This window comes from Dromaius novaehollandiae, chromosome W (assembly GCF_036370855.1).
Source record: "Dromaius novaehollandiae isolate bDroNov1 chromosome W, bDroNov1.hap1, whole genome shotgun sequence".
In the NCBI taxonomy this organism is placed as follows: Eukaryota; Metazoa; Chordata; class Aves; order Casuariiformes; family Dromaiidae; genus Dromaius; species Dromaius novaehollandiae.
In genome coordinates this window covers 59310917-59331504 of record NC_088130.1, presented here as the reverse complement: position 1 = coordinate 59331504, position 20588 = coordinate 59310917, and the positions used below count along the sequence as shown (strand labels likewise).

The window sequence follows — 20588 nt, the reverse complement described above, 5'->3', positions numbered from 1 at the left end:
GCTTACTTTACCTCCCTCACGCTCACTCCTCCAGGCTCTCGTTAAAACAAAGGAAGCCTTGCTTGTCTGGTGAGCACCTGGGAGCTTAGAGGCAGTCCTCACTCCAATTCCCGATGCAGAAGTTTAAAAGGTCTCCTACCTTTGAGGTGGCCCCTGGCCTTTGAGTGCAGCAGCCTGTGGTCCTGCCACATGATGCCAGCTCCTGGAGGAGCCGTCAGGGCACCAGAGCTGTCCTAGAAAACTCTACTCGCAGCAATTTCCTTTCGGCTTCTAGACATCCTTTCGGGAGGTATAGCCGCTGTCCGTCATCGTCTCATTGGCTATACGTACAGGGAGGAGCTGAGAGAGTGGGGGTTTTTTCCACTAGCGACCGCTTCAACTACCACCCGGCTCCATCCAGTCTGGCCTCGCTGCTCCACGGGGTTCAAGGATGCACACAAGGCTCACGAATTCGCCCCTGTTCACTCCCAAGATGGCAGCGACCGGCAAAACGGAGTCAGTCACGCTACTGTTGATGCTCTTGTGCTTCCACGTTGCCCCCTGGGAGGCTTCTCCAGCCTCGCTCTCCTCCATACTGCATGCTCGTGAGCTCATGGATGTCTCCTTGCTCCTTCCGCAGCGTCTGCAACACTCGTCTGCGGATTCCCTTCATCTCGTGTTGGGATTGACCAGTGGGGAGCGTGGTATTTTTGCGTCACTTGATACATCCTGATGCACAGCCATGACTAAGCCTTCCAAGAACACGCCTAATTATAATGATCAGAGCTCCTCTAATCACTAATCTTAGAGTCCTCTTCACCATTCATCAACCCATCCTCCTTGGTTAGACACCCGTCGCCACCAGTCGAGTGGCTGCTCCACTGTCAGCGTGCCTCGTCCTTGTAGGCCTGCATGGATCTTGGCAAAGTCAGGCTCAACTCTCTGATCCTGCTCCACAGAAAAGCAACAGCTTTCATTCACTAAAGCACAAATTCCTCCTTGAGAAGCTAGCAGAAAGTCCAGGGCAATGCCAGGGCTCTGCCCCACCACCCCACTAAAAGATGGCATTTCCTGATGCAGTGCCTGCAAAGCGTCTAAGGTTGAGTTGTCTATTTGTTGTGGTGGGGTCGAAGTATTAATTTGGCCTTCTCAGGTTGTTCCACACCTAAGCAGGGTATGAAGCATTGAACAACTTGATGGAATCGGGTTAGTCTTTGAACCCAAGGGTCACTGACAGTTCGCTTCTGTCGCAGGGGATCATGGTCGTCTATTCTGAGGCACTTTAATTGCTAAAGCCCTGAACAGTGGGCATGAGGTAGCCAGTGGATGCTGCCGCATTAGTTGGACAGCCGTTGATGTACACGTGTTTTCCTGCATACGATTGGCCCCACACTGGTTGGGTACTCGGCCCTCTCCCGTCAGCCACCAGGTTCCGTCATCTACTGTGACTCTATACACGGGTTGGGGAGTTTGGCTTTTCGTTAGCAAGTCTTCCTCTGTCCTGGAGCCATTGGGATGTGACAGAGTCGCTGAGCCGTTGTCAAAGATACGTAACCCAAACTGGCAATGGGATATATTCATCGTCCCCACAGAAAGGCCTAACATTCACAGCCTGACTCCGGGGGGGACACCAGACGGCGTTGTCATAGGGTGTTACTGAATGGCGATAGAACATGTCCTTGGGAACCGTGGCTGTCTGGGAGTTAGAGAAGCTGTGCGTGTCATGAAACTTCTGCCTCCAGCTGTTATTATCAGGGAATGGGAGGGCTGGCATCTCCCCAGGGGTGCCGAGAGGAGCATGAGCGCAGAACCAACCTTGTGACTGGTTTGTGGGCTCGGCCAGCCCTTGCATCCATCGGACCACCATGTTGTCATACCATCCTAGGTGTGCTGAGGTGGAGCTCAGGTAGATTGTGAAGCCTACCAAAAGTAGCCACCTCTTCACAACGGGCACCATTTAGACTTTACGCAGTGCAATAGCAGGGACCGCAGACACCGCCAAGACACACGCTCTTTCAAAGGGCATGCTACTCCGTGGCTCGCTCTTGCCTGATTTGATATGGTGAGAGTCCATGTTTTCAGTGTGCCGTGTTTCAACTATGCATCAGTGGGATCGGGAGGGCCTCTGGCCACTTGAGGTTAGTTTCTGCACCCATTTTTGCAATGCAGGTCTTCACATCGGCATTCTTTCATTCCACAGGCCCCCTTGATTGCGGGTGATGCACACAGTGCAATTGCTGTTCAGTACTTAAAGCTTTGCACGCATTACAAATGATCAGTGCCGCACAGTTAGTGCCTCGGTCACTCTCAATTACCACAGGTGGTCCAAACCGGGGAACAAATTCTTTCAGCAGCTTTTTCGCTCTTCTGGTAGCGTCATCGCGTTTAGAAGGGTAAGCTTCCACCCAGCCGGAGGACGTGTCAATTATTAGCAGAACACATTCCAGAGTACAACATTTAGGCATTTGCATAAAATCAACTCGTTAGCTAAGAAATGGTCCATGGGGCCTGGGTTGAGCTGAAGGGATGGTCTGTTTCCCACGTTGTGGGCTAAACCAACAGGACAAGTACTACACTATTCTTGTGAACCTGAGGGAAAGAATGGTGCAAGCCAATCTTGGGCCAGGCAAGCAAGGTAAGGCAGGAGAGACTCCAAGGCGCAACCAGGGAGCCGTCCAGGGAGCGCCCAAGAGTGTCAGTGTGCAAAGAACAGTGATGCCGCAACCAAATGTCCTTCTTGATTTGAGGGATGTTGTCCTGCAACTGCACAACTGCCGATGTGAAGACCTGCATTGCAAAAATGGGTGCAGAAACTAACCTCAAGCGGCCAGAGGCCCTCCCGATCCCACTGATGCATAGTTGAAACACGGCAAACGGAAAACATGGACTCTCACCATATCAAATCCTCACGGGAAGGCCTACGCTGCGGCCACCCACACCTCCAACTGAACCAGGAAACCTGATGTGAGAGGACGATCAACTGTCCGATTACTGTAGCAAACTAAGTGAGAGTTTTAGGTTTATACACCCAGGGGTGCATGACGCTCTTCCAGAACCCGCAGCTGAGCCCTGCCACCCCTGACAACCCGGTGACTGGGTATGTGTGCAAGGACACCAGAGAAAGAACGCTCTCCAGCCCTGACGGCAGGGATCTTACCAGATCTTATTAATCCCCAAGCCTGCTGTACGCTACAAAGGACTGCCCTCTTGGATACCTGCGTCCCACTGCAAGAGAGTAGCAGCACCTGCAGAACCCAGCCCCACCAACCTCTCTTCTGAGCACGAGCAATCAGATCAGGAACCCCACTGTAATGCAGACATGACTTCCAGTTCCTCAGCCTCTCAAACCCCATGATATTAACTCAGGCCTTAAAGAACCTGTGAGTCCTCTTCACATTGTTGCAGGCAAGAGCGAGCCACGGAGTAGCATGCCCTTTGAAAGAGCGTGTGTCTTGGCGGCGTCTGCGGTCCCTGCTATTGCACTGCGTAAAGTCTAAATGGTGCCCGTTGTGAAGAGGTGGCTACTTTTGGTAGGCTTCACAATCTACCTGAGCTCCACCTCAGCACACCTAGGATGGTATGACAACATGGTGGTCCGATGGATGCAAGGGCTGGCCGAGCCCACAAACCAGTCACAAGGTTGGTTCTGCGCTCATGCTCCTCTCGGCACCCCTGGGGAGATGCCAGCCCTCCCATTCCCTGATAATAACAGCTGGAGGCAGAAGTTTCATGACACGCACAGCTTCTCTAACTCCCAGACAGCCACGGTTCCCAAGGACATGTTCTATCGCCATTCAGTAACACCCTATGACAACGCCGTCTGGTGTCCCCCCCGGAGTCAGGCTGTGAATGTTAGGCCTTTCTGTGGGGACGATGAATATATCCCATTGCCAGTTTGGGTTACGTATCTTTGACAACGGCTCAGTGACTCTGTCACATCCCAATGGCTCCAGGACAGAGGAAGACTTGCTAACGAAAAGCCAAACTCCCCAACCCGTGTATAGAGTCACAGTAGATGACGGAACCTGGTGGCTGACGGGAGAGGGCCGAGTACCCAACCAGTGTGGGGCCAATCGTATGCAGGAAAACACGTGTACATCAACGGCTGTCCAACTAATGCGGCAGCATCCACTGGCTACCTCGTGCCCACTGTTCAGGGCTTTAGCAATTAAAGTGCCTCAGAATAGACGACCATGATCCCCTGCGACAGAAGCGAACTGTCAGTGACCCTTGGGTTCAAAGACTAACCCGATTCCATCAAGTTGTTCAATGCTTCATACCCTGCTTAGGTGTGGAACAACCTGAGAAGGCCAAATTAATACTTCGACCCCACCACAACAAATAGACAACTCAACCTTAGACGCTTTGCAGGCACTGCATCAGGAAATGCCATCTTTTAGTGGGGTGGTGGGGCAGAGCCCTGGCATTGCCCTGGACTTTCTGCTAGCTTCTCAAGGAGGAATTTGTGCTTTAGTGAATGAAAGCTGTTGCTTTTCTGTGGAGCAGGATCAGAGAGTTGAGCCTGACTTTGCCAAGATCCATGCAGACCTACAAGGACGAGGCACGCTGACAGTGGAGCAGCCACTCGACTGGTGGCGACGGGTGTCTAACCGAGGAGGATGGGTTGATGAATGGTGAAGAGGACTCTAAGATTAGTGATTAGAGGAGCTCTGATCATTATAATTAGGCGTGTTCTTGGAAGGCTTAGTCATGGCTGTGCATCAGGATGTATCAAGTGACGCAAAAATACCACGCTCCCCACTGGTCAATCCCAACACGAGATGAAGACGCTGCGGAAGGAGCAAGGAGACATCCATGAGCTCACGAGCATGCAGTATGGAGGAGAGCGAGGCTGGAGAAGCCTCCCAGGGGGCAACGTGGAAGCACAAGAGCATCAACAGTAGTGAGACCGACTCCCAGGCGGGGACCAGCCCGGCCCCCCTCACTCTGCCGTGTGGCTCACGGTGGCTCCGCTACAGACCAAACTGGTGCCAACCACCTGGACCAAACCACCTTTGAGGTGGCCCCTGGCCTTTGAGGGCAGCAGCCTGTGGTCCTGCCACATGATGCCAGCTCCTGGAGGAGCCGTCAGGGCACCAGAGCTGTCCTAGAAAACTCTACTCGCAGCAATTTCCTTTCAGCTTCTAGACATCCTTTCGGGAGGTATAGCCGCTGTCCGTCATCGTCTCATTGGCTATACGTACAGGGAGGAGCTGAGAGAGTGGGGGTTTTTTCCACTAGCGACCGCTTCAACTACCACCTGGCTCCATCCAGTCTTGCCTCGCTGCTCCACGGGGTTCAAGGATGCACACAAGGCTCACGAGTTCGCCCCTGCTTGCTGCCAAGATGGCAGCAACTGGCAAAACGGAGTCGGTCTCGCTACAATAATCGGACAGTTGATAGTCTTCTCACATCAGGTTTCTTGGTTCAGCTGGAGGTGTGGGTGGCCGCAGCGTAGGCCTTCCCGTGAGGATTTGATATGGTGAGAGTCCATGTTTTCCGTTTGCCGTGTTTCAACTATGCATCAGTGGGATCGGGAGGGCCTCTGGCCGCTTGAGGTTAGTTTCTGCACCCATTTTTGCAATGCAGGTCTTCACATCGGTATTCTTTCATTCCACAGGCCCCCTTGATTGCAGGTGATGCACACAGTGCAATTGCTGTTCAGTACTTAAAGCTTTGCACGCATCGCAAATGATCAGTGCCGCACAGTGAGTGCCTCGGTCACTCTCAATTACCACAGGTGGTCCAAACCGGGGAACAAATTCTTTCAGCAGCTTTTTCGCTCTTCTGGTAGCATCATCGCGTTTAGAAGGGTAAGCTTCCACCCAGCCGGAGAACGTGTCAATTATTAGCAGAACACATTCCAGAGTACAACATTTAGGCATTTGCATAAAATCATCTCGTTAGCTAAGAAATGGTCCATGGGGCCTGGGTTGAGCTAAAGGGATGGTCTGTTTCCCACGTTGTGGGCTAAACCAACAGGACAAGTACTACACTATTCTTGTGAACCTGAGGGAAAGAATGGTGCAAGCCAATCTTGGGCCAGGCAAGCAAGGTAAGGCAGGAGAGACTCCGAGGCGCAACCAGGGAGCCGTCCAGGGAGCGCCCAAGAGTGTCAGTGAGCAAAGAACAGTGATGCCGCAACCAAATGTCCTTCTTGATTTGAGGGATGTTGTCCTGCAACTGCACAAGGTCTTGCAGGCATGAGAAGGAGGTCTGATCTTTGGACAAGGAATAAATATAGCACTTGCAGATGGCAGACTGTGAAGGGCTGCATTTCTTGCAGACTGAGCTGCAAGAGCATTTCCAATGGCAACATCATCGCGGGAAGAGGCATGAGCTTGGCATTTCACAATAGCGACTGCTAAAGGGAGCTGTAAAGCACCTGAGAGAGTTGCTACGTATTGCTCATTACAAAGAGGAGTTCCTGCTGAGGTCAGAAGTCCCCCTTGTTTCCAAAGCTGTCTGGAGTCATGAGCAACTCCAAAGCCATTCCTAGGCACCAAATACATTGCAGCAGAGAGTCCTTTAGTGAGAATCCAGGCACGAGTTCAAGCAGCCAGTTCAGCTACTTGTGCTCGTGTCCCACCGGGGAGAGCAAAGGCTTCTAGTACCTGATTTTGAGTACAGGCAGAAAATCCAGCTACTAAGGTACCACGTGAATCTCGCAAGCAAGACCTGTCCACAAATAGGACAAGGTCAGGATTCGTTAAAGGAACACCTTTAGGATGCAGCCAGGGAGAGGAAAATAAGTCACCTAACAGGTTACAGTCATGAGGTTCGCCATCAGATGCAGTAGGTAAAAGAGAAGCAGGATTAAGAGCTGAGCATCATTTCAGAGTGATAGCATCAGGAGATAAAAGTGCACATTCATACTTTGTAGTATGACTAGTGTAGTACTTGTCCTGTTGGTTTAGCCCACAACGTGGGAAACAGACCATCCCTTCAGCTCAACCCAGGCCCCATGGATCATTTCTTAGCTAACGAGTTGATTTTATGCAAATGCCTAAATGTTGTACTCTGGAATGTGTTCTGCTAATAATTGACACGTTCTCCGGCTGGGTGGAAGCTTACCCTTCTAAACGCGATGACGCTACCAGAAGAGCAAAAAAGCTGCTGAAAGAATTTGTTCCCCGGTTTGGACCACCTGTGGTAATTGAGAGTGACTGAGGCACTCACTGTGCGGCACTGATCATTTGCGATGCGTGCAAAGCTTTAAGTACTGAACAGCAATTGCACTGTGTGCATTATCTGCAGGAGAAAGTGCTGGGGATGGCAGCAGGGTGGCAAACGGGCAGCAGGCAGGGCTTTGGGGGCCCAGCCCTTCGAAGGGATTTTCCCTGGCTCAGGGGGTCAGTTTGGGGTGTCCATCGGGGCTCGTTGTGTATAGCACACAGCCTGTGGTAGCCCCCATCCCCCTGCCCGGGCGCTCAGCACCCCACGGCATGGCGGTCCCAGCACCCCGAGAGCGATGCCCACCTCCCCAGCGCGGCCCAAGAGCTTTGCCCCGGCCCAACAGCCACTCTTCTCTGGGAATCGGGGTCTAAGACTTTAAGCAAGCACCACTTTGGTCCGTAGTGGAGCCACCGTGAGCCACACGGCAGAGCGAGAGCCTGCGCGCTGCCAGCGGTATGCCCTGCTCCTGGGGGGCTGGGCTGGCCCCCACCCCGGGGGCACACGAGCAAGGAGCAGCTAGCTCCACACAAGCTGCTGGAAACATCTGCATGCAATCGCCCTGTCATATCGTTAAGAACCACAACTTTGGATACACCCAGGTTATGCAATGCCTGCGCAGAGCTGGCACCGGGAGCCCCGGCAGCAATAAAAAGGAGGGGGAGCCGGCACCTGGACAGAGCCCTGCGAGGAGCACGTCCCGGGCATCAGCCAGCACCTCCCAGCCGCAGAGACCATGCAGGTGGCTGCCGTTCTCCTGCTGCTCGCCCTGGCGCTGGTGACTCCCAGCTCCTCTGCTGAGCAGACGGTAAGGCGGCTGCAGGCCAGGCTGGCCCCAGGCACTGCTGGCTGTCCCCTAGGGCTGGGTGCCGGGCACCCCATGCTGATTCCTTCTTTGCAGTGTGTCCTGGCAGGACTTTGGTTCAATGACCTGGGCTCCAATATGACCATCAATTCTGTGAACAAAGCAGGCGAATTCTCCGGCACGTACCACACGGCAGTGAAAGCCACCAGCAACGAAATCAAGATTTCTCCACTACGGGGATCCCAGCACCGTGAGAACAACAGCAACCAGCCCACCTTCGGTTTCACCGTCAACTGGAGTTTCTCAGGTGCTTCACCCTTCCCCAGCCACCCCGTGGTGTCCCCAACAGCCCCTTGACCTTGCCTGCAACGTCCCTGATATCCTCTGCCCTCCCCGGAGATGCAACTGATGGTCTCCTGCCACCCCTGCGATGTCCCCATTGGTGCCCTCTCCTCCTCCAGGATGTCCTTGACCATCCCTTGCCCTCCCCTGCAATGTCCTGGATGGCGTCCTGCCCTCCCCTGTGGTTTCATGTCTCCTCAGTACAAGAGAGACACGGAGCTACTGGAGTGAGTCCAGCGTAGGGCTATGAAGAGGATGAGGGAACTGGAGCATCTGCCCTAAGCGGAAAGGCTGAGAGAGTTGGGTGTGTTCAGCCTGGAGAAGACAAGCGTGAGGGGGCATCTTATCAATGTGCTTAAGTATCTGAAGGGAGGGTGTGGAGAGGATGGGGCCAGAGTCTTTTCAGTGGTGCCCAGCGACAGCACAAGAGGCAACAGCCACAAACTGAAGCACAGGCAGTTTTGTCTGAACATGAGGAAAGACTTCTTTACTGTGAGGGAGACCAAGCACTGGTACAGGGTGCCCAGAGAGGTTGTGGAGTCTCCTTCTCTGGAGATATTCCAAGCCCGCCTGGACGCAACCCTGTGCAATGTGCTCTAGGTGACTCTGCTTGGGCAGGGGGGTTGGACTAGATGAGCTCCAGAGGTCCCTTCCAACCTCAACCACTCTTTGACCCTGTGATCCTGCGATGGTCCCCTGTGATGTCTGTGACAGTGCTGCAACCTGCCCTGCAATGTCCCGGGCGGTGCCCTGCCCTCCCCCGTGCTGCCCCTAACGCTCCCCCAGCCCCAGCCCTGCAGCTGTTTGGGTAGCGGCACCTCCCAGGCCCCGTGTCCGGCTCACGTCTGGGGCAAGTCCCGTCCGGGGGGCGGAGGGGGCAGAGCCGGACCGCCGCCTTCCCCGTCCCGCGGGGCGGCTCACGCCTCCGCTCCGCGCTCTCCCCCCGCCTCTGCAGACGCCACCAGCGTCTTCGTGGGCCAGTGCTTCGTGGACAAGCACGGGGAGGAAATTTTGAAGACCGTGTGGCTTCTGCGAGAGCAGGTCGGCAGCCTCGGCGACGACTGGAAAGCCACCAGGTGAGCCCCGGGCGGAGCGGGCGGCGCGGCCGGGAGCCGGCGCAGGGCCCTCGGCGGCGGCCGCGTCTGCGGGCCCGCTGCCGCCGGGCGCCTCTGCCCTGACCGCGCTCCGCCCGCCCCGTCCCGCAGAGTCGGCGTCAACGTCTTCACCCGCGAACCGGTGCACAGGGAGTGAGGAGCCCCGGGCGGCGCTGCCCCCCCGCCGCCGAAGCCCCCCTACGCCGCCGGAGCCCCCCCCCCGCCGCCCCCCCCGCCCCCAATAAAGCTTTTCTGCAAACGGCCGCCCGCTCTCGTCGCTCCGCGCCGTCCCGCGGGCCCACGGCCGGGGGGAGCGGGGGGGGAGAGACGCCGTCTGGCAGCCGAGCCCCCGCCACAAAGGGCGCCGGAGCCGGAGCCCGGGGAAGCGCCGGGGGCTCCGTGTTGCCGAAGCCGAAACGCCTCCCTCTGCGGGGCTCCCTGAGGGCAGCGGGAGCCTGAGTGACAGCACGGGAAATGGCTGAAGAACAGCTGAGAAAAGCCGGTGCAAGACTGCGTCGCTTCAGACTCTCTGGCTAGCAAGAAACACGGCATAAGGAGAATTTTAGAACTACAGAATTAAAGCCATTTTTAAAAGCCCTGCGTTACCATGATTAGTTGTCAGCATTAAAATACAAAATTCCAAAACACCGGGGATATTTCTTTGTAAACCAAACAGCTTTCCTCCACTGAAAGCCAGCTTGGCAAGAGCGTAGCACCATCCTAGGTGTGCCTAGGCGGAGCTCAGGTAGCTTGTGAAGCCTACCAAAAGTATCCCCCTGCTTCATGACTGACTAAGGGAGCTGCTGCGGCAGCAAGCCTGCTCTTGGTGGTCCCGTCTCCTTAGCCTGCAATAATGCCAAAGCAAAGGATTTCCAGGCCTTACCTTGCTCTTTGCAAAACCAGGAATTCCTTGGCTCCCCTTTCTTACAGCGAGCTTACTTTACCTCCCTCACGCTCACTCCTCCAGGCTCTCGTTAAAACAAAGGAAGCCTTGCTTGTCTGGTGAGCACCTGGGAGCTTAGAGGCAGTCCTCACTCCAATTCCCGATGCAGAAGTTTAAAAGGTCTCCTACCTTTGAGGTGGCCCCTGGCCTTTGAGGGCAGCAGCCTGTGGTCCTGCCACATGATGCCAGCTCCTGGAGGAGCCGTCAGGGCACCAGAGCTGTCCTAGAAAACTACTCGCAGCAATTTCCTTTTGGCTTCTAGACATCCTTTCGGGAGGTATAGCCGCTGTCCGTCATCGTCTCATTGGCTATACGTACAGGGAGGAGCTGAGAGAGTGGGGGTTTTTTCCACTAGTAATCGCTTCAACTACCAGCCGGCTCCATCCAGTCTGGCCTCGCTGCTTCACGGGGTTCAAGGATGCACACAACGCTCACGAGTTCGCCCCTGTTCACTCCCAAGATGGCAGCGACCGGCAAAACAGAGTCAGTCACGCTACTGTTGATGCTCTTGTGCTTACACGTTGCCCCCTGGGAGGCTTCTCCAGCCTCACTCTCCTCCATACTGCATGCTCGTGAGCTCATGGATGTCTCCTTGCTCCTTCCGCAGCATCTGCAACACTCGTCTGCGGATTCCCTTCATCTCGTGTTGGGATTGACCAGTGGGGAGCGTGGTATTTTTGCGTCACTTGATACATCCTGATGCACAGCCATGACTAAGCCTTCCAAGAACACGCCTAATTATAATGGTCAGAGCTCCTCTAATCACTAATCTTAGAGTCCTCTTCACCATTCATCAACCCATCCTCCTCGGTTAGACACCCGTCGCCACCAGTCGAGTGGCTGCTCCACTGTCAGCATGCCTCGTCCTTGTAGGCCTGCATGGATCTTGGCAAAGTCAGGCTCAACTCTCTGATCCTGCTCCACAGAAAAGCAACAGCTTTCATTCACTAAAGCACAAATTCCTCCTTGAGAAGCTAGCAGAAAGTCCAGGGCAATGCCAGGGCTCTGCCCCACCACCCCACTAAAAGATGGCATTTCCTGATGCAGTGCCTGCAAAGCGTCTAAGGTTGAGTTGTCTATTTGTTGTGGTGGGGTCGAAGTATTAATTTGGCCTTCTCAGGTTGTTCCACACCTAAGCAGGGTATGAAGCATTGAACAACTTGATGGAATCGGGTTAGTCTTTGAACCCAAGGGTCACTGACAGTTCGCTTCTGTCGCAGGGGATCATGGTCGTCTATTCTGAGGCACTTTAATTGCTAAAGCCCTGAACAGTGGGCACGAGGTAGCCAGTGGATGCTGCCGCATTAGTTGGACAGCCGTTGATGTACACGTGTTTTCCTGCATACGATTGGCCCCACACTGGTTGGGTACTCGGCCCTCTCCCGTCAGCCACCAGGTTCCGTCATCTACTGTGACTCTATACACGGGTTGGGGAGTTTGGCTTTTCGTTAGCAAGTCTTCCTCTGTCCTGGAGCCATTGGGATGTGACAGAGTCACTGAGCCGTTGTCAAAGATACGTAACCCAAACTGGCAATGGGATATATTCATCGTCCCCACAGAAAGGCCTAACATTCACAGCCTGACTCCGGGGGGGACACCAGACGGCGTTGTCATAGGGTGTTACTGAATGGCGATAGAACATGTCCTTGGGAACCGTGGCTGTCTGGGAGTTAGAGAAGCTGTGCGTGTCATGAAACTTCTGCCTCCAGCTGTTATTATCAGGGAATGGGAGGGCTGGCATCTCCCCAGGGGTGCCGAGAGGAGCATGAGCGCAGAACCAACCTTGTGACTGGTTTGTGGGCTCGGCCAGCCCTTGCATCCATCGGACCACCATGTTGTCATACCATCCTAGGTGTGCTGAGGTGGAGCTCAGGTAGATTGTGAAGCCTACCAAAAGTAGCCACCTCTTCACAACGGGCACCATTTAGACTTTACGCAGTGCAATAGCAGGGACCGCAGACGCCGCCAAGACACACGCTCTTTCAAAGGGCATGCTACTCCGTGGCTCGCTCTTGCCTGCAACAATGTGAAGAGGACTCACAGGTTCTTTAAGGCCTGAGTTAATATCATGGGGTTTGAGAGGCTGAGGAACTGGAAGTCATGTCTGCATTACAGTGGGGTTCCTGATCTGATTGCTCGTGCTCAGAAGAGAGGTTGGTGGGGCTGGGTTCTGCAGGTGCTGCTACTCTCTTGCAGTGGGACGCAGGTATCCAAGAGGGCAGTCCTTTGTAGCGTACAGCAGGCTTGGGGATTAATAAGATCTGGTAAGATCCCTGCCGTCAGGGCTGGAGAGCGTTCTTTCTCTGGTGTCCTTGCACACATACCCAGTCACCGGGTTGTCAGGGGTGGCAGGGCTCAGCTGCGGGTTCTGGAAGAGCGTCATACACCTCTGGGTGTATAAACCTAAAACTCTCACTTAGTTTGCTACAATAATCAGACAGTTGATCGTCCTCTCACATCAGGTTTCTTGGTTCAGTTGGAGGTGTGGGTGGCCGCAGCGTAGGCCTTCCCGTGAGGATTTGATATGGTGAGAGTCCATGTTTTCCGTTTGCCGTGTTTCAACTATGCATCAGTGGGATCGGGAGGGCCTCTGGCCACTTGAGGTTAGTTTCTGCACCCATTTTTGCAATGCAGGTCTTCACATCGGCATTCTTTCATTCCACAGGCCCCCTTGATTGCGGGTGATGCACACAGTGCAATTGCTGTTCAGTACTTAAAGCTTTGCACGCATCGCAAATGATCAGTGCCGCACAGTGAGTGCCTCGGTCACTCTCAATTACCACAGGTGGTCCAAACCGGGGAACAAATTCTTTCAGCAGCTTTTTCGCTCTTCTGGTAGCATCATCGCGTTTAGAAGGGTAAGCTTCCACCCAGCCGGAGAACGTGTCAATTATTAGCAGAACACATTCCAGAGTACAACATTTAGGCATTTGCATAAAATCATCTCGTTAGCTAAGAAATGGTCCATGGGGCCTGGGTTGAGCTAAAGGGATGGTCTGTTTCCCACGTTGTGGGCTAAACCAACAGGACAAGTACTACACTATTCTTGTGAACCTGAGGGAAAGAATGGTGCAAGCCAATCTTGGGCCAGGCAAGCAAGGAAAGGCAGGAGAGACTCCGAGGCACAACCAGGGAGCCGTCCAGGGAGCGCCCAAGAGTGTCAGTGAGCAAAGAACAGTGATGCCGCAACCAAATGTCCTTCTTGATTTGAGGGATGTTGTCCTGCAACTGCACAAGGTCTTGCAGGCATGAGAAGGAGGTCTGATCTTTGGACAAGGAATAAATATAGCACTTGCAGATGGCAGACTGTGAAGGGCTGCATTTCTTGCAGACTGAGCTGCAAGAGCATTTCCAATGGCAACATCATCGCGGGAAGAGGCATGAGCTTGGCATTTCACAATAGCGACTGCTAAAGGGAGCTGTAAAGCACCTGAGAGAGTCGCTACGTATTGCTCATTACAAAGAGGAGTTCCTGCTGAGGTCAGAAGTCCCCCTTGTTTCCAAAGCTGTCTGGAGTCATGAGCAACTCCAAAGCCATTCCTAGGCACCAAATACATTGCAGCAGAGAGTCCTTTAGTGAGAATCCAGGCACGAGTTCAAGCAGCCAGTTCAGCTACTTGTGCTCGTGTCCCACCGGGGAGAGCAAAGGCTTCTAGTACCTGATTTTGAGTACAGGCAGAAAATCCAGCTACTAAGGTACCACGTGAATCTCGCAAGCAAGACCTGTCCACAAATAGGACAAGGTCAGGATTCGTTAAAGGAACACCTTTAGGATGCAGCCAGGGAGAGGAAAATAAGTCACCTAACAGGTTACAGTCATGAGGTTCGCCATCAGATGCAGTAGGTAAAAGAGAAGCAGGATTAAGAGCTGAGCATCATTTCAGAGTGATAGCATCAGGAGATAAAAGTGCGCATTCATACTTTGTCAGTCGTGCGTTGGAAAAATATCGAGTTTTGCTTCGCAACAACAAGGCAGCAACCGAATGCAGGACTGAGACACGAAGGGAGCGGCCAAGAACAACACCGTCAGCCTTGCTGACTGAGAGAGCTGCTGCAGCAGCCGAGAGTGGACAGGGGGCAAACCAGCCGTCACAAAGTCAGGCGTGGTGCAGGATCAAGCGTGGAACTGGAGCAGTTCAACAAGGTTGCGGCTCCATGCAGCTGGCCCAGACATTTCATTTGCTTAAATACTTGCAGGGTTTGAGAGAATAGCACCTATGTAAATATATGTCACATGCTGGAATCTCCTTGGGGGTTTCCTTCAACTCTCTAGTTCCCATTTTCAGTCATGTCGGAGACAAAGGAAAGTCAGAAGGGACCTGTGCCCCTGAACTGACGTCAGCCTGCGGTCTCTGCTGCCGAGCTGAGTATCCAGCCCGACAGTAAAAGCAGGGAATAAAGGGAAAAGAGACCAGACGCACAAGGGGTCCTCCTGGTTGTGATGTCTCGCCCGAGCCCACCATGTTGCCTGAGGTCGGAGTCTTTAACAAACAGACGCCAGGGAGGTTTCTGCTGGAGCCGGAGACAGGGCAGGGGAGGAGGTAACCGGCAGCTAAGGACCAAAGCCCCACCACACGCCCTTGCATTCAACTGATGCCAGTCCTGTTTTATTTTGTTTTGTTTTGAATAAATATTACCAGGTGTGCACACCAAAGTTACCTGTGAGTTTTAAGCCTCTGGGATCCTTTCTCTTGAGCCTGCAATAATGCCAGGGCAAAGGATTTCCGGATGTTGCCCTACTCTTAGCGGTCCCTGCTCTTTAGCCTGCAATAATGCCGAGGTAGGAAGAGGAACTGGATGTCACGTCTGGATTACAAGAAGACTCCTGATTTGACGGCTCTTGCTCGGAAGAGCCGGGAGGGAGGCTCCTCTCTGGGGCCAGGCTGATGAAGACACAGGCTTGACCACAGGAGCGGGGGGGGCTACACGGGGGTGCTGCTGTCTGACAGAAATCGCCTGGGCCAGGCTGGCATGCACAGCTGTGCTGGGCTGGCTGGGGAAACCTTTGCAGGATGCCTGGTCCCAGATGGGGTTGCGGGAGGGTATCCAGCACGGAGGAGCGGGGTCAGGCTGCCTGCTCTGCTCCCATCTCCAGGCTGGGTTGAGGCTAACACTGCCCGGCACCCACACGGGGCATTTGGGTAACGAGGGGTGCAGGGCCCTGCTGGCAGGTGTGCGGAGAGGACCAGGAGAAGGTACCAGGGATGGCAGCAGGGTGGCAAACGGGCAGCAGGCAGGGTTTTAGGGGCCCAGCCCTTGGAAGGGATTTTCCCTGGCTCAGGGGGTCAGTTTGGGGTGTCCATCTGGGCCGGGTGTGTATCGCACACAGCCTGTGATAGCCCCATCCCCCTGCCCGGGCTCTCAGCACCCTCCAGCGTGGCAGTCCCAGCACCCCGAGAGCGACGCCCACCTCCCCAGCGCGGCCCAAGAGCTTTGCCCCGGCCCAACAGCCACTCTTCTCTGGGAATCGGGGTCTAAGACTTTAAGCAAGCACCACTTTGGTCCGTAGTGGAGCCACCGTGAGCCACACGGCAGAGCGAGAGCCTGCGCGCTGCCAGCGGTATGCCTTGCTCCCGGGGGGCTGGGCTGGCCCCCACCCCGGGGGCACACGAGCAAGGAGCAGCTAGCTCCACACAAGCTGCTGGAAACATCTGCATGCAATCGCCCTGTCGTACCGCTAAGAACCACAACTTTGGAAACACCCAGGTTATGCAACGTCTGGGCAGAGCTGGCACCGGGAGCCCCGGCAGCAATAAAAAGGAGGGGGAGCCGGCACCCGGACAGAGCCCTGCGAGGAGCACGTCCTGGGCATCAGCCAGCACCTCCCAGCTGCAGAGACCATGCAGGTGGCTGCCGTTCTCCTGCTGCTCGCCCTGGCGCTGGTGACTCCCAGCTCCTCTGCTGAGCGGAAGGTAAAGGCGGCCGCGGGCCAGGCTGGCCCCAGGCACTGCTGGCTGTCCCCTAGGGCTGGGTGCCAGGCACCCCATGCTGATTCCTTCTTTGCAGTGTGTCCTGACAGGACTTTGGTTCAATGACCTGGGCTCCAATATGACCATCAATTCTGTGAACGAAGCAGGCGAATTCTCCGGCATGTACCACACGGCAGTGACAGCCACCAGCAGAAAGATCAGGATTTCTCCACTGCAGGGATCCCAGCACCGTGAGAACAACAGCAACCAGCCCACCTTCGGTTTCACTGTCAACTGGAGTTACTCAGGTGCTTCACCCTTCCCCAGCCTCCCCGTGGTGTCCCCAACAGCCCCTTGACCTTGCCTGCAATGTCCCTGATATCCTCTGCCCTCCCCGGAGATGCAACTGATGGTCCCCTGCCACCCCTGCGATGTCCCCATTCCTTGCCCTCCCCTGCAATGTGACCCTGACCAAAAATGATCCTGTGTTGATCCCCTGTGATGTCTGTGACAGTGCTGCAACCTGCCCTGCAATGTCCCGGGCAGTGCCCTGCCCTCCCCCGTGCTGCCCCTGACTCTCCCCCAGCCCCAGCCCTGCAGCTGTTTGGGTAGCGGCACCTCCCAGGCCCCGTGTCCGGCTCATGTCTGGGGCAAGTCCCATCCGGGGGGCTGAAGGGGCAGAGCCGGACCGCTCACGTCTGTTCCTCACGCCTCCGCTCCGCGCTTTCAGGCTCCACCACCGTCTTCGTGGGCCAGTGCTTCGTGGACGAGGACGGGAGGGAAATTTTGAAGACCATGTGGCTCCTGCGAGAGCAGGTCGGCAGCCTCGGCGACGACTGGAAAGCCACCAGGTGAGCCCCGGGCGGAGCGGGCGGCGCGGCCGGGAGCCGGCGCAGGGCCCTCGGCGGCGGCCGCGTCTGCGGGCCCGCTGCCGCCGGGCGCCTCTGCCCTGACCGCGCTCCGCCCGCCCCGTCCCGCAGAGTCGGCATCAACGTCTTCGTCCGCCGGGCACCGCGCAGGGAGTGAGGAGCCGCGGGCGGTGCTGCCCCCCCGCCGCCGAAGCCCCCTCCACCCCCACCGCCCCCAATAAAGCTTTGCTGCAAACGGCCGCCCGCTCTCGTCGCTCCGCGCCGTCCCGCGGCACCACGGCGGGGGGGACCGGGGGGGCGGCGGGGGGGTTAGACGTCCTCTGGCAGCGGCCCCGGCATGCGCAGCACCGCCGCGCCGAGCCCCCGCTATAAAGGGCGCCGGAGCCGGAGCCCGGGCGAGGCGCGGCGAGCAGGGGCTGCTCCGGCTCCCGGCTCCCGGCACCCGCTGCCAGCGGCAATGGGGAGGCAGAGCTGCTCGCTCGTCCTTGCCGTGGCCCTGCTGAGCCTCAGCACCACTTCAGCGAGGAAGGTAAGGGCAGCTTCCACGCAGCGCGCGTGGCTGAAGCGCTGCTCGCTCTCACCGTGCCACGCTGTGCCGTCCCCGGGTGCAATGTCCATGCCCGAGGGGGCTGCGTGCTTTCAGTGTGCCGTGCCGTCCCTGGGCGCAGTGTGCGTGGCTGAGGGAGCTGCATGCTCTCGCTGTGCCACGCTGTGCCATACCTGGGTGCAGCATGTGTGGCAGAGGGGGCCGCACGCCCGTGCTGTGCCGTGCCAGCCGCTGCAGCGTCTGCAGTTTGGGGGCTGCCTCTGGGCTGTCCTGCCAGGGGCAAGGGGAGGTGCTGGCGCAGCCGGTGCCCCGGGCTGCCGGTCCCGGCTGGGTGCTGGGCCGCGGGCAGAGCTGGGCTGCACAGCGCCCCAGCCCTGTGCGGTGGCACAGCCGGCGCCCATCCCGGCAGCCCTGGCAAGCCGGAGCGGAGGGGTCCCGGGCTGCGGCACGGTGCCGGCGTGACCCCTTGGTCCCCAGTGCGAGCTGCAGGGCCTGTGGAAGAACGAGCTGGGCTCCAACATGACCCTCTCGGCCCTCGATGCGGCCGGGGCCTTCACCGGCTCCTACCACACCGCGGTGGCGGCCACCAACAAGCGGATCGTGGTGTCACCCCTGAAAGGGGCCCAGCAGCACCCCAGCACCAAGGGGAAGGTCACCTTCGGCTTCACTGTCCAGTGGCAGTTTGCAGGTATGGCAGTGCCCCTCGGGGGGATGGGGGGCCCTGGGGTGTCCGTGGGTCTGGGGAGCGTGGCGGGCGCCTGTCTGCGCCCGGGTTCCTGTGGGTGGCATGGAGGTGTGGGTGCTGAGCCCCTCCGCATCCCATTTGACCCCGGGCAGACTCCATCACCGTCTTTGTGGGCCAGTGCTTCGTGGACCGGCAGGGGAAGGAGACGCTGGAGACCACGTGGCTCCTGCGGGAGGAGGTGCCATCGCGCAGGGACAGCTGGAAAGCCACCAGGTGAGTGCCCCTCCTGCCTGGCCACCCCGGTGCGGGCCGCCCACCCTCCCGGGGCCGTGACACCATTTCCTGCAGGATCGGCACCAATGTCTTCACCCGGATCAAGTGACACAGTGAGGCAACGGAGCCAGCTGCACCCCCTGCTCTCGCCTGCGTCGCTCCTCCTCCTCCACCAGCCCGGCACTGTCCCTGGCAGGGAAGCACCACCGCTTTGCTCTCCACCCTGCCCCAGTGCCCTGTGCCCGCCGGCTCACGGGCCCTGCCAGCACCCAATAAAGCCGTCTCAGCATGGATGCAAGACTGCGTCTCCGTTCCTGGCGCGCTGTCAGCGGTCCCACCACACATGGTGGCTGCACAGGGAGGGGACAGGGCAGGGGACAGCAGGACTGTGGTTGGCGCCTTCTGGTCTTGTGGCTGCCGGCCTGCACGCTGGCAGCCCTTGGTGTCACCGTGACCCTCTGGCCAGCACTGAGCAGCGATGATCACCTTGTGCCTGTCCCGTCGAGAGCAGGCAAGGAGCCCTGCAGCTGTTCCACAGGCCTGCACGTTATTCAGAGGCAAAGGGGTGCGCAGGGCGATGGGCCGTCGAGAGCAGCCCTGCGGACCGCCACGGCGAGGTGGCGGCTGGCGACTGCCCAGGGAGCTCAGGGAAATGTTTCCATGGGGGGGAGCTTGGGGAGCCGGCGGGGCCGGAGAGTCGGGGGGAGGATCGCGGCCTGCCTTTGCAGCCGTTTGGCTGTTGGCCCCCACGGCAGCACTTCCCCTTGAGCTAGGCAGCATTTCACATGGCTCGTTTTGAGCAATGCCCCGCGCAGCCCCAGTGCTCCCAGTAAACCCCAAACATTTTGGTTGCAGAACCGCAAAACCTGCAGCCAGCAGAAACCTAACGGTGGCTCCGAGGCTGCACAGGGCAGGGCCAGGGGCTGCATTTGCCAGCCGGGGCGGCACAAGAGGAAAAGCATCTGCCCGATGCCAAGCCCTGCCCATACGCGCGGTTGAGGGGGATGAAAACACACTGCAGGTAACGTATCCCAAGGCAGGTGCTGAGCAAGTGATGGGAGACTCGCGGCAAGAGCAGCAATGTCACCGCAAGACGAGATTGCAGCAGAGGGTCCCGGGGGCCGGCGTTTTTGGGGTCTGGGCTGCGAGGGCGGGCAGGGGGACCGGGCTGCTCTTTGTTTTCCCTCCCCGGCTGTTCGGAGAGCCGTCGCCGTGCAGGGCCGGGCGGTCTCCGCGCTCCGGGTCCACGGCGCGGGCGGCTGCTGCCCCCTCCTGCACGCAGCAAACAGTGCCGGATCACGCCGCTCGCCGGGCATGTCTGGCCCCACGGCGGGTGCCCCCCTCCGGGTGCCGCTCGTGGGTCTGCGCCCCACGGCTCGGCCCCGGCGCCTCCGGGCGTTTCTGGCTGCGGCAGGATGATCTGGACCCGCCACTCCAGGGCAGGGGCTGAGCGTCGGCCCTGGGGTGCTGCAGCCCCCGGGAAGGCAGCGGTGGGGCCGGGGACTACCGGGGGGGTCAGAGCTGCACGGCCGAAGCCCCCAGGCTGCAGAGCCCGGCTGGACGCCCCAAAGCTGTGGGTCGGGGCCAGGCCCTGCCGAGGGGGTCTGTCATTGGGCATAGGGGGCACGGCAGGGGATGCCGGGGCAGGGCGTTGGGGGTCTGCGCGGCTCTCGGCACGGGATGCTTAGGGGCAGGACCGAAGGCGGGGAAAAGCGGGTGTCAAGGGGCTTCGGGGAGGGAGAAGCGTGGACAAACAGGGGGAGCAGGGGATGGAAAGGGCTGGCCGTGGTCAGCAGGGTCCGAGGGGCTATGAGGGACTCCGTGGGGACCACCGCCCCCGTCACTCGCAGGGGCTCCGGGGAAGAGACCATCGCTTGCAGCAATGCACACGCGGCTCCGGGGATGTTTGCGAGCGGCCTCAGCGGATCGGGGAGGGACGAGGGCAGGAGGACGAGGGGGGACGCGCCGG

At 57.6% G+C, this 20588-nt stretch overlaps 3 protein-coding genes across 3 annotated transcripts; all 3 read left to right on the top strand.

Annotated features, from left to right (window-relative positions):
• Window positions 1-7844: 7844 nt before the first annotated feature.
• LOC112993616 (avidin-like) lies at window positions 7845-9564 on the top strand. The gene is made up of 4 exons (XM_064500141.1): window positions 7845-7960; window positions 8054-8264; window positions 9255-9375; window positions 9505-9564. Exons 1-4 carry the CDS (start codon window positions 7889-7891, stop codon window positions 9548-9550), a joined length of 450 nt encoding a protein of 149 aa, XP_064356211.1. The 5' UTR covers window positions 7845-7888; the 3' UTR covers window positions 9551-9564.
• A 6556-nt stretch (window positions 9565-16120) lies between these two features.
• On the top strand, window positions 16121-17351 carry LOC112991939 (avidin-like). The gene is made up of 4 exons (XM_064500285.1): window positions 16121-16248; window positions 16343-16553; window positions 16976-17096; window positions 17226-17351. Exons 1-4 carry the CDS (start codon window positions 16177-16179, stop codon window positions 17269-17271), a joined length of 450 nt encoding a protein of 149 aa, XP_064356355.1. The 5' UTR covers window positions 16121-16176; the 3' UTR covers window positions 17272-17351.
• Window positions 17352-17429: 78 nt separating this feature from the next.
• On the top strand, window positions 17430-18917 carry LOC112991937 (avidin-like). Its single transcript, XM_026114768.2, has 4 exons — window positions 17430-17643; window positions 18139-18349; window positions 18499-18619; window positions 18695-18917. Exons 1-4 carry the CDS (start codon window positions 17452-17454, stop codon window positions 18726-18728), a joined length of 558 nt encoding a protein of 185 aa, XP_025970553.2. The 5' UTR covers window positions 17430-17451; the 3' UTR covers window positions 18729-18917.
• The last annotated feature ends 1671 nt before the right edge of the window (window positions 18918-20588 follow it).

What these genes read in the sequence shown, in the direction of transcription:
- LOC112991937 (XM_026114768.2), top strand. Translation starts at nt 17,452, where the DNA reads ATGCGCAGCACCGCCGCGCCGAGCCCCCGCTATAAAGGGCGCCGGAGC. An exon ending in GCACCACTTCAGCGAGGAAG is followed by an intron (nt 17,644 to 18,138) that starts GTAAGGGCAGCT and finishes CTTGGTCCCCAG; the next exon opens with TGCGAGCTGCAGGGCCTGTG. An exon ending in GACAGCTGGAAAGCCACCAG is followed by an intron (nt 18,620 to 18,694) that starts GTGAGTGCCCCT and finishes CATTTCCTGCAG; the next exon opens with GATCGGCACCAATGTCTTCA.
- LOC112993616 (XM_064500141.1), top strand. Translation starts at nt 7,889, where the DNA reads ATGCAGGTGGCTGCCGTTCTCCTGCTGCTCGCCCTGGCGCTGGTGACT. An exon ending in GCTCCTCTGCTGAGCAGACG is followed by an intron (nt 7,961 to 8,053) that starts GTAAGGCGGCTG and finishes CCTTCTTTGCAG; the next exon opens with TGTGTCCTGGCAGGACTTTG. An exon ending in CGTCAACTGGAGTTTCTCAG is followed by an intron (nt 8,265 to 9,254) that starts GTGCTTCACCCT and finishes CCGCCTCTGCAG; the next exon opens with ACGCCACCAGCGTCTTCGTG.
- LOC112991939 (XM_064500285.1), top strand. Translation starts at nt 16,177, where the DNA reads ATGCAGGTGGCTGCCGTTCTCCTGCTGCTCGCCCTGGCGCTGGTGACT. An exon ending in TGTCAACTGGAGTTACTCAG is followed by an intron (nt 16,554 to 16,975) that starts GTGCTTCACCCT and finishes CCGCGCTTTCAG; the next exon opens with GCTCCACCACCGTCTTCGTG. An exon ending in GACGACTGGAAAGCCACCAG is followed by an intron (nt 17,097 to 17,225) that starts GTGAGCCCCGGG and finishes CCCGTCCCGCAG; the next exon opens with AGTCGGCATCAACGTCTTCG.